This window comes from Liolophura sinensis, chromosome 1, assembly GCF_032854445.1.
Source record: "Liolophura sinensis isolate JHLJ2023 chromosome 1, CUHK_Ljap_v2, whole genome shotgun sequence".
NCBI classification, from domain to species: Eukaryota; Metazoa; Mollusca; class Polyplacophora; order Chitonida; family Chitonidae; genus Liolophura; species Liolophura sinensis.
In genome coordinates, this window is record NC_088295.1 from 59482472 (window position 1) to 59495354 (window position 12883).

The 12883-nt window shown below is 36.8% G+C and overlaps 1 protein-coding gene across 4 annotated transcripts in view; it reads left to right on the forward strand.

Annotated features, from left to right (window-relative positions):
- Positions 1-12883, forward strand: part of LOC135476430 (DENN domain-containing protein 5B-like) — a 58594-nt gene that overhangs the window by 7830 nt on the left and 37881 nt on the right. For all 4 annotated transcript variants that reach the window (XM_064756468.1, XM_064756460.1, XM_064756483.1 and 1 more), the window contains exon 2: positions 9693-9802. In XM_064756468.1, the coding sequence (XP_064612538.1) occupies positions 9693-9802 (110 nt within the window). The remainder of the gene's footprint in view (positions 1-9692; positions 9803-12883) is intronic.

Here is a 12883-nt window from a genome sequence, read left to right on the forward strand (position 1 = left end):
AAGGCCAATCGGTGTTCACATGAAGTCGCACATGTTCAGTGGACAGAGCTGCTGACTTCTCAGACTGCAGAAATAACTTGTGTCTAATTGGTTAAAGTTAATAAAATGGCTGCGCTCTTGATATACTCAGTGTACAGGATTTTGCTTACTTTGGTGTGGAATACTTCAGTTTATGTCCAACATCACTAAAATAAGAAGGATGTTAAAACTTTCTCTGGGATACTTTACGGAAACACCTACATGTGCTTGTACAATGATCTAGCATTGTCTTTTCTTTTAAAAGTGTTTGCCAGCTATTTTTCTCACGACCTGTCCTGTTATTACCTGAATGCTCTGCATCTGCAAATTTTTTGAAGCAAGTATTTTGACCTGTTGCGTTGTCTCCACGATAAAGGTGTCAGTGCTGTCAGTTTCCGAAATTCCAGAGATGAGAAAGAGAGAGAGAAAAAATCTCTGGCTGAAAACTGTATTGCTAAAATAATTAGACTGCCCCCAGAATTGCAGATTGATGTGATGAGACTGGTAACCTTTATCCTCAAAGCCTTCCAAGGTTGGAATAATTTGTAGGTTTTGGCTTAGGAAGTCCATATTTTTCTTCACCTCATATGAGGCTGTGTCATTTTCCTTTATGGTTGAATGTTCGGCTGATCAATAAGAATTTACCATGAGCACAGACTTGGGCAATGTTTGACAGTCAGGTCTTAGCTGGCCGGGAGACCTGTATTATTATTTATAACTGATTGTCACTGGTCATAAACCTATACAGCAGAGAGTGAAGGTAGAACTGAGTGGTTTAATAGAATATTATTGGAAGACTATATGTATAGTAAAAGAATCACTGCTAGAATCTTTGTATATGTAAAATTGAACTCAGTGTTCCATCATGTGAAACAGTGCATGGAAAAGATTATACTAGATATACTAGTACGCTTTTGGTTTTACAAACAGTGCATGACATGTTTCCTCTTACATGTCCAGTATGATCAGTCATCAATAAGGAGGTGAATAACAACCTCTGAATGTTATACCCTGAAATTCCAGAACTTTTAACAAAGGTATTGACTAAACTTTTAGATGGAACATTGTACAAATACTTCCCTGCACATGTATACCTTTGTACCTGGTGTGCATGTAACTATAAAATTGGTTAAATAGTTTGAAAACTTTACTGAAATAATATCTTGATCAGACAACCACTGTGTTTTTTGTAAAGACTGTATGATAGATATATGCTTAGATCTATGTCATGATAGAATACGTATCAGCCTATGTATTCTACAGGGTGTTCCAGAAGACACGCACCGTTCAGATTGAAGTTGAATGTTTGAGCTGCAGAGCGGTGTGTTGTCCCATCTCTTCCAAACATAGAAACCTATTCAACTCTTTCTTGTACTGTTAGTCTCTTGGCCATAGTTAACTCTGAAAGAGAGAGAAAAAAATTTAAAATCAGTATTAAATCTGAAACAGAGAAAAAAAAATGAAAATCAGGATGATGCACGACTTCTGGGACACCCTGTGTAACAGTAGATAAGATGAAGAGGTCACACAGAGTTGAATTCTGAATGGTGTACATCAAAACATACAGATTGTGCTTGTAGTAGACATTTCATAGGCTCTTGAAGTAATAGCCTCTTACAGTAGATGTGAGTGTGTGCTGTTAGCTGTCACCAGACCTGCATACGGGGATTGGGTGGGACCAGGTTTAGCATCAAAATATAACCCACATAGATTTCTGTTTTTAAAGGAACAAAGCCAGATGTGTACAAATACATGTATATGTAGTTTTGATGTTCTTGGAAATATATACTTAAATAAATATCTGCATGTGTGTTCATGTCATTTAGGCCATTCTTCTTCTTCATAAAAAAAAATTATTGTTGAGTGTAACTCAACCCTATCTGTAAACAGGGAGTGGGTATGCAGGGAATAATTTTCCTTTTATTGTGACTATTAAATGAAAAAGATGGGGATAATATTGACAGAAAGAAAAGGAACGAAGCAAGTTTTGATAAAAATTATGGGGATAGTGACCTTTGTGGATTGTTGGTCATGTTATGTTGTGTTGATCCCAACCATAGTTTTAATGATTATGTCCACGCATGTAAATGTTGACATGGTAATAATGATCTTCTCTGTACATTTAGAAACATGTTGAGGTTACAAAATATTGCAGTGAAGTTAATAGAGTTCAAACATGTGCATGAAATTTCAGTCACATCACAATATTGTATGTCAGTATTACTTTACTTTGTTATTGTATAGCTCTTCCATTAGCTCAGAAGAGGAGCTGCACTGGTAATACAGGTATCATATACATGCATAAACAGATTGAGGGGGATACATATATATACGTGTATATACAGGGACATTCTGCAACCTGTATATGGCCGCCCAAGTTACTGTAACATGATAATCCCAGCAATGATAAATTTACATAAGTACAAATGTGTTTTACACCATGTATGTCTAAACAGTGGGTTTAATACAGTACTCAAGAATGAGCTACACAAAAGATCCAATTTGGAGAAAAACACATTGTTTTCTTCTGTGACATTTCTTGTTCAGTGCTTGTGTACTGCGTACATGTAAGGGTTTTATGAGCACGCACACACTGATAATTGTGAGGTCATAAAGGTAAGAACAAAAGAGTTCATAGCTGTGAACTGTATTGTTAGAGGCAGGCAGGAATGAGTTCCACATGAACTTCTTTTAAGCCTGATTTTGAACAATTTGATTGGTGTTTCATGCCATACTCAAGAATATTTCACTTATACGACGGCAGTCAGCATTATAGTGGGTGGAAACCGGACAGGGCCCGGGGGACAGCCACAACCATCCGCAGGTTGCTGGTAGACCTTCCCATGTACAGCCGGAGAGGAAGCCAGTATGAGATAGACTCGAATTCATAGCGACCGCATTGGTGAGAGGCTCCTGGGTCATTACGCTGCGCTAGCGCGCTAACCAACTGAGCTGCGGAGGCCCAATAGTAATAGTAACCAAGCAAATGTTCCTGTACATGTAGGGCTACATATATAATATCGGAATCAAGTGGAGATGTTCTTTGACTGGATTTGAAGTGTACAACATATTCAGAGTAATGGGCGTAGTTAAGCTATCTGGATTTTGGTGCTGCGTATACTGACTACAAGTATGCTGCCAATAACTGTACTGTGGCTCAGTGGCAGTATACTACAGACCTAGAGTTCATTTGATGATAGGGGCCATCAAGTGGGGCAAATTGCAGACAGTTTGGGCCCCTTACATCTGGGCGGCATTTCGGTAGCCTGGTGGAAAACAAGATTTGTAAGAGCAGGGACACCGCCAGGAGAATTTGTATTATCAGTGGTGCCACTGGGGCCCGATCTATCGCATTCTTCAGGCAACACATCTCATTCAATTATCCACGACTTGAGTCCGAATGCCATATCACTATTGTGGTCAACCTGTGAGCTATTGACACAAGTTTCTCTGGGCGGTGCCACTTATCAGATTATCTTACCATTTGCTGCCTGTGAAGAAATCAACTGTGGTATTTCAGTACCAGCATATATGTATTATGTATAAGGTGTTGTAGACTTCCTGGCTGTACTATCTATTCTTCTTGAACAAATAGAAATACTCAAAGTCTATAAATGTAACCCTGAGATTTGGCATGATAGGTGTACAAGTACTATGAGTGGTAGGCTACTGTATATATGTGGATCCAGTACATTTCCCCAGACCCATGTACATGTAACAAAAAGTTACATGTATTCGCTAAAATTTCAAGTGTATTTTATTTGTACAGCTGCATCTATTGTTGTTATACCACATAGTAGATGTAATTGTATCTTCAACAAATTATTGGGTTTTGCAGCACATCATGCCAAATTAATGCAGAAACTATGAATTTGTTTTATAATCTTTGGGTTTACCCTTAATCTTCAACCTTTTAAACCACCCGCACAACCATTATTTTAAAGTATTCTGAGAATTTGCACAGTTTTATGAAACTTGCAACTTAGTGACATAAACAAGTCGTTTTTGGTGTCATTTTCATAATAAATGCATGCATAATTAAAATTCCATGGAAAAAAGTGCTTCAGCGGTTTTAAAGTATGCATGATTTACAGAATATTTCGTTGTTTTATTAAGCGTCAGGGGATGTGTAATTTGCTACTATTTTAAGCATTAACGTGAAAGCCGTATTTCACCAAGTTCTACATTAACTGGGATGGAGACATTGAATATAAAGACTGAGTATTACAACTTGACGTCAGGAGACTGGAGATAAAAAATGAAGACTTGCTCCATCATCCATTCTCAACATTTCAGCCCCTGCATAAGATGGTAGCATACCAGTGATGACAGTTATACTATATTATGCATGTTGAATTTCCTTGCCTGTCTTTTTTTGTCATGAATTTTTAGCTGTTCTGCAAGAATTTCGCACATGGTATAAATGGTGATAGACCTTAATAAATTGTATCAAATTGTAATAAAGACATAGATGCTCATTTCCTGGTTATACATGTAGATGTATATATGTATGTATTCGGCGGAATTTTTCATTGGGAAAAACATTCTTTTAAGAGGGGAAATTGTCATATATAGGGAGGAATGTCCATAGGGGTAAATGTCCTTGGGAGGAGTTGTCTATGGAGGGAAATGTCCACAGGGGGAATTGTCCATAGGGGGAATTGTCAGTGGAGGAGAAATGTCCACAGGAGAAAATGTCAGCATTCCATACATATCTCATTGAAGTTTAGAAAATGGTAATTGTGCTGATTGGTGTGGTATTCAAACCAAATGTTCTGAAAAGAAAAATGGTATTTTGGGAAAATATCACAATGAAGTTTAGGAAATGGAATCGATCTGCCTATATCATAGCTGATCTTTGACTTGAACAATATCATGTGTATTGTTTTGAACACATTTCCATGTAACTTTAATAATGCCCATTAGGTGTAATATTTCTTATTGGTCATCTAATGTACTTAGGTTCTACTGAAATACATTGGAACAAACTGCATTTCACACATGTTTTACCTTGTGACTGAAATTGGTTGCGAAGTCACGCATTCAGATTATGGTGTCTTATTCCATCTCATGCAATTCCATTGGCAAAGACAACAGTCCTTGTAGCTTATGGTTTGAAATTATCGCAACTACCTGGTCACTTCTTTTTGGAAGACAGCTCTCTAAATGGAGTTGGACCCTTTTTTCCCTGTGTCAAAGAGGACGCAGTCATTAATGTAATGTCTGTGTCCTTTACGGTTCCTCCAAGGAAACATGACCATGTCATCTGATTATGGTTGCCGAGTGTTTACTTCAGTTACACAACACTTAAATAACACCCTCAGAGACATCTAGTTCAACACACCAAACCCCGTGGAGACTTCTCACATCGTAGTTTCTCGTTGCTTGAATAGAGTATTATTTACGCTCCTGAAGCATCTTTTTTTAGCCATTCTCGAAACCCCTGTTGCTTTAAGGAATTATTTTGCCATGTGACAAACTGTTCTTCCTATCCTTTATGCCTATTGAGACTGTCAGGAATGTTTTTGAAAGTCCCTAGTGGTTCTGTATTCAGGCTTTGGAATGATTGGAGTGAAAGGTTCTATAGCACATACATGCAAAATCACTATATCCTGGCTCCCCAGGCAGCCATGTTTTTTTATCCCAATCATTCAAAATTTATGAACCTCTGTTCTTGTTAATGCAAGTACATGTAAGTCATCGTTTTTCTTGTAAATCAGGCTCTTCAGCTATTTTCTGAATCATCATTTTTTTCCAGAACTTCCAGAATCACATTTCCAAAGCAATGTGGATAAGTTGTTATTTTCATTTTGTCGCTCTATCATATCTAGTGTCTAACGACGTGGATAAGAGGTCTAGTGTTTGTCTTGATAGGTGACTGATGTTGAGATAAAAGTCTTCTGTGACAGAATTTCCAGAATTGCATGTCCACAGCAATGTGGATATGTTGTTCCCTTTGTTGTGTTACTTTATCATATCTAGTGTCTTTGTCATGATAGGTGACCGATGTTGAAATAAAAAATTGTCTAGTGTTTGTCTTGATAGGTGACTGATGTTGAAATAAAAGTCTTCTGTGACAGAATTTCCAGAATCGCATGTCCAAAGCAATGTGGATAAGTTGTTCCCTTTGTTGTGTTACTTTATCATATCTAGTGTTTTTGTCATAATAGGTGACCAATGTTGAAAGAAAAAATTGAAATATTCTGTCCCTTGATTGAATTGGTGGCACTGAGCGGACAGCAGGACTCTCTTTGGTGTCCATGGCAAGCCTGCGCACACATATTAAAGCAGTCTAACAAGGACATTAATTGTCAAACATTAAATCCCATGTTGTCAGGTACAAGCTACATGTGTCACACCTGTGACTGTTACTCTTGGGATAGTCTGTCAATTACATGCCAAAGGCCCATAGTTTCCCTCCATCCTCTCAGTTTACCTCCATCCTTAAAACGAAAAAAATCCCCGATTGTGTCATATGTCCAAAAAATGTCCTTATATGGTACATATAGAAAGGCACTTAAAATACTCTTCATATAATTTAAAGATAGAAAAACAGAATGAAAATATTATTAATAACTGAAGGAAGTGAAACCAAAAAAATTGTACAGTTATTCGTACATGTACAGTTGTGCACACATTTTTCTTATATTCGTGACATGAAATTCTTTGGCAAGAATACTTAATTTTGTATCACAGCTTTTGTTCTTAGTTTGCTGTTGTGAAGCTGGAAAAAAACTGAAGACATGCAAACTGCAGTTTACAGGTTGCTTCATGCTGACATTGCCACTCTAAATCTGGATTTTCCTTTGTCAGTGATGATAAATCTAGATTTCTTTTTACACCTGGGTAGCTAAAGCAATTGCCCCCCCGCCCCCTAACCTGCAAATGTCCAAAATGTTAAAAACATAGCGTTACTTTCAACAGCCTCTCAGTTAAAGCTTTATTCATTGTGTAAATCAACACATCAGAGTGTTTTATACAAGGTGGATTTTACAATTGTTTCGAAACGCTGTTATAGCTTTAATGTTCAAGTGCCACACAAAATCATCAGCGATGTACTCGTTGTTATAATTAGTTGATCATTATTTATTTATTTATTTGATTGGTGTTTTACGTTATACTCAAGAATATTTCACTTATATGATGGCGACCAGCATTGTGGTGGGAGGAAAGCTTATGTTGGGAGGAAGAGTCTTGGGGAAACCCACGAGCATCCACAGTTTGCTGGCAGACCTTTCCACGTATGGCTGAGCATAATTAAGGCTATCCTTAAAAAAATTATTTCTTGAGCATAACTCTAGCCTGTGAAGAAAAAAAACACACAAAAAAATAGGCCAGTCAGTGAGCAATTCTTTTTTTGTTCTGGTTGATGAAAGAGATAGGGATTTTAAATTCTCATGCAAAGAAAAATAAATCAAAATCTCACTGAAAACGTGAAGAGTAGGGCCCTGTTTGTGGTTGGTCTATCAGATTATGCTGAACGAACATATTTTTAAGGATGGCCTAAACAAAAAGTCATCAAATTTATGACATTGACAGCAACAGAATGTGTATGAGACATGTTCTTGTAAGGACTTCAGACTCACTGATGTGGTATTAAAAAACAAGCCAGTTCACATATACACACGTATCTGCGATAGTAGAAATTGATATTTACCTGTACACTGTAACAGGTTTACTCTTTCACTTTGTCTTTATAAGGTGACACCAATTTTATTTGGTATTTTTACTGCAAACCAACTCTGAAAAAGTCCAAAAATGGAATATAAATAAAGACAACAACACATCTTTTTTCTATCCGATCTTGATGCTTTGTATGATTTTCCTGTTTTTTAAGGCTTTCTGGTCATGTATAAAGATGTCTTCAACAGGAAAAGCTGCAGGGATAATCCACATTTTCCACAAATTTTATGATTTTCATTTTTTTTTTCAGTGTTTGCTTTCTCTAATGTTAAAAAGATTGATTTCGCCTGTAACAAACTACAGCTCAGATTGGTGTGGCCAAAAGCTGTAATGAAAACGGAATACTGATACATAAAATTTAACAGTGACCTAGATATGCAGTGTATATCTACCTGTTTATTCCTTGTATGATATAAATCAGATCGCGTCATATGTCAAAGCTATATGTAATCCTAGGATATAACATGCGAATACAATTACAAGTACAGTGTTTACATGTTTGCAGACACATGTGTTATGTTCATGTATGCATAGTGTAATTAACAGGTTTAGTGGAATGGATTTCAGTTCGTAATTAATGTACTGTTATAGTTTCTGGGAAAGACTTTGGAATTGGTGTCTTTTAATTAGACAGTCATGAATATCTTGAGGAGACACTAATTATGAATTAATTCCATTAACATCACTGCATGAGGCCAGGTCAAGGCTGTAGGCAGATAAGTGTTTATGTGAACATCAGCAGTGTGGAGATATATATAGGTTAATAATGAGGTGTGTCAGGTAAAGCACAGCCTTATTAAACTACATGTACATGCACTGTATGTTTATTGTCATCCTCACTCTACAGATTCTTATTAAAAAGTAATTAGTCAGAATTGATTAACACCTGACAGGTAACAACTGTACAGACGTACATGTGTATGTACCTACTGGACTTAAAACAGCTTTTCGTGGGTTCAAAAAACAATATAAACTACGTTAATGTGGATATATATTGTTCATGGACATCTTTTGACTAGCATTTTATTTGATGGTAGAATGTTGCTCTTACAATCTGGCAATCAACAAATCAGTGACATGTATTATGACTACATTATTCGCCAAATTTTGGTTGTACATGTACTTCAAACTTATAACAAAATAGGAAGTATATTTGTAGCATTACAGTACTTTAGTAGATAAGGCAGAGCTGTCCTCTCCCCAACTTTGTAGTCACAAGTTAACCATTAACCCACAGTACCATTTTTGTTAGAGAACTGTTTGTCTGTTTGTTTGCTACTGGTTCAGCTCTGATCCACGAGATACATTGTACATACATACATTCACCAAGATTGTTAGATTTGAAGTGTTCCCTGCTTTATACGTCTACATGTAGGTCAGAGATCTGCTTTGATTCAGGATAGAACCAGTGTCCCAATTTTTTATAGGTCATAGATCTGTATTGATGCAGAATTGAACCAGTGTTCTTGGTTTTATAGGTCAAAGATCTGTCTTGTCTCAGGAAGGAACCAGTGTTCCCTGTTTTTATAGGTCAAAGATCTGTCTTTATCTGGGGATTGAACCAGTGTTCCATGATTTTATAGATCAAAGATCAATCTTGTCTCGTGAAGGAACCAATGTTCCCTATTTTTATAGGTGAGAGATCTGTCTTAATCTAGGGATTGAACCTGTATTCTATGGTTTTAAGGTCAAAGATCTGTCTTGTCTCAGGAAGGAACCAGTGTTCCCAGTTTTAATAGATGAAAGATCTGTCTTGACTCAGAATGTATAGACCATTACATGTAGATCCTACATGTTATTGTGTGTTCCAAGAAGTGTATGTACACTGATGTTGTATCACACACACATGAGCGTTCATTTCCATTTATGGATGGAATTTAGCCTACATGTACTTGCTTTATATACAGTATGTATGTCTGTGCATAATGCGTTGTGTATGTTCACATATATGTATGTACATTTATAAATGAAGTTTTTCTCTGTACTTCCAGGTGATAATTTACACTGCCAGCCTCTGGAACGACCCTACAAGTGTAAGGTGTTAGCCCATTACCCTGAGAGCGTGCCATGGAACCCCTTCGACAAGGAAGCTGTGGGAATGGTACGTACCAAATAAACCACAGTCTGTCTGTTTGTCTATATTGTTGTGAATGTGTTTGCAGGTTTAATTGACTGGATGCTTTGAAACTGAACTCTTCTTGTGGGAAGGAAAACATGCTTGTGCAGCCTAGCATTTGTGCGTGACAGACATGGGTCCGTGGTGTCTGATTCTGAGATGTTGGATTATATGCATGGACAAACTCTAGGGATATAAAAGAATCGTGGAAAATTGTTTTTTCTAACAATATATGTCAGTGACATTTCCATTTAGCACCCACAACATGCAATGGTGGCATTAAATTTGCATGAATTTCTGGGTTTATTTTCATTTCTTGAATGCAGAGAAGCATTTTGATCCACTAGTTCATAAATGTCCTTTTCTCTATCTTTTGTGTATTCCTAATGGTTAAAAGGCCCATAAAAAACAATTATTATGTTAGTACTGCATTATTAATTATTCATAACTTCCATTTGGTTTCTATTTCTGATAATATTTAAGAGTTTAGGAGTTGTCATTGGACTCCGCATATCCCCATAAAGTGGATGAACGCAGTGCAGATGGTAGCATGTGGAATTTTGCCAATTCCTGCAAAAAGAAAGAAAAAAAGTCAGAGCCGCATTGATTATAAATCTTTTATTGCATCTTTGTAGCTATAGAATTACTAAAGGCAGTGCACATACATGTGTTATATCTGTTTTTAGCAGCAGCCATTGGGGTATTGAATACTTTTTTCAACAATATGGTATATCCTAACACAGTCCATGTTACATGTACAGTGTATGGCCAAAGACAGCCAATTCCAATGGAAAATAAACTGACAAACGAGAAAGTGCATGTACTTGCAATTTTTGCATTTAAGGATTTGTTAGTTTCAATTTTCATTATGCCAAAAGGATAATTTTGTTGGGATTGACAATTTATTTCTTAACCATTATGATTAGCTATTGTACTGTATACAGTAAACTGAGAGAGGATACGTATAATTGCAGAGAAAATAATCATTGTTGATTCATTTGATATCCAGGAAGGTCATGTAATCAAATCATTGGTTTCGGTAGCACTTTCATGTCTATAAATAAAACCCACAGCACCAGATCAACAATTCAGTATTCAACCATAAAGACAGAGAATTATGTGTATAAGAGAGATACATTTATATGTGTGACACTGGTGTAAATTGTTTCTCCAGTAACATCTAGATGTATGAACCTGTTGTTCGATAGCGATACCCCATTTTATTCATGGAATGTCGGATACAAGCCGAGATAGCTGTACCAGTTCCAGTCAAGGATTCACATGCCAATAAGCTTTCTAACACTCAGCCTGTATTGTACATGTGGATGGGAGACAGATTGACAAATGTCTCACCCTGAAGCTACTGACTGCCCTTGAGAGGACAACATGAGATCTACATACAAGTACATGTACATGTACACATCAGGGGGATTGTAGCCAATATATACATGTACATGTACACATCAGGGGGATTGTAGCCAATACATACATGTACATGTACACATCAGGGGGATTGTAGCCAATACATACATGTACATGTACACATCAGGGGGATTATAGCCAATACATACATGTACACATCAGGGGGATTGTGGCCAATAAATGTACACATGTACACTGTAGATATATGTGTACATGTACACAAACATGTGTGCCAGAAGTGTATCCAACTGGACATGCTGAACTTGCATGTACACGTACATGCATTAAATAATTCTTTCATGGACCTGTGATACATGTATTTGCAGTGTAATTTTTGAGTTGTGTCCAATTATGTATGCATGAGGATGTTGTGAACCTATGATTTTAATACACACATTAATGAGTATACATTACGTGCAGTAAGACAGGAAGACTTTTGATCTTGGTTCTTAAGATGAATATCAAGCTACCCTGTTTCTTCTAATTTTTAGGACATCTGGTGTGCTCATTTTAGCCAATATATACATGTATGTAATTCTAGCAGGAATGTTGAGTTTCTTTTTGTCTCACATGGTTAGACAATGTCATGAACATCACAGACATATTATTATTTTTCTAAAAGGCTGCTAATGAAATGTATAATTCTACTTTCTACATTACTAATATCTGTCCCAAATTTAGGAGAATTAGAGTAAAAAACGTTTTTTTGAATAATAGCATAGAGACAGAAATGTCACTTAATAAGTGAAGGAGTTCTTTACAAATATTGGAAGTCTTCCATTTGAATGTATATCATATCTAATGGATGTTACAGATGCCCATTTTGAAGACTCACAATGGGTTTTTTTTTTCTTTTTTTTTTTGTGTGTGTGAAGGATTTCTATAAATGTGACTTTTGTAACTGTAGTGCGTTAGAGAATGATACGAACCAGGGCATGTCGTATTTAAATGGCATGTTGAGTTTTATGTCTATCTGATTCTGCCCCTTTATTGCCATGTTAATTGAGCAGCAATGATACCTGTAGTTTTTGGGTCTGACAAGAGTACTCCATCAAGTGTTGTTTCAGTTGTCCAAGACGAACACTGTTGTGGGGGTTATATGACTTCATTATGGTCATTAAGAGGACTTGAATCTGAGATTGATCACTGTCAGACGCCTGTCGCCCCCAGGCCCTTAAAGGTTGTGTGTGTATAATGGCATTGCCTTTGGAATTTGATTGGTGATTTATCCTTTGATGGAACATTATTCCACTTGTGTGAACAATGCCATAGTCAAGTTGATGAAGGGAGGAAACTGAACCAAGAACCTGAGAAACTTCAAGACAAGCAAACACTGTGATGCATGGTTTTTGTTTAGAGCACCATACATGTAGCTGTGGATTTTTTTTCACAGAATCAAAACCCTGCCTGTTGTTTTTGTCATGAAGCTGGCTGTTTTTGCAAGATTCTCTGAAAATATTTATTCACTTCCATGTGGTATATTTGGGGAAAAAAGACCCTTGAGTGACCAGTTTCTAAGGTTCACGAAGGTGAATTGCCATTTTCTCATGACTTGAATAAAGGTAGTAGGTAAATGTGAGCCAACTCAGCTGGACACAGTGACTATATAAATCCTAAACCAGGGATAAATGGAAGGGAAAGCAT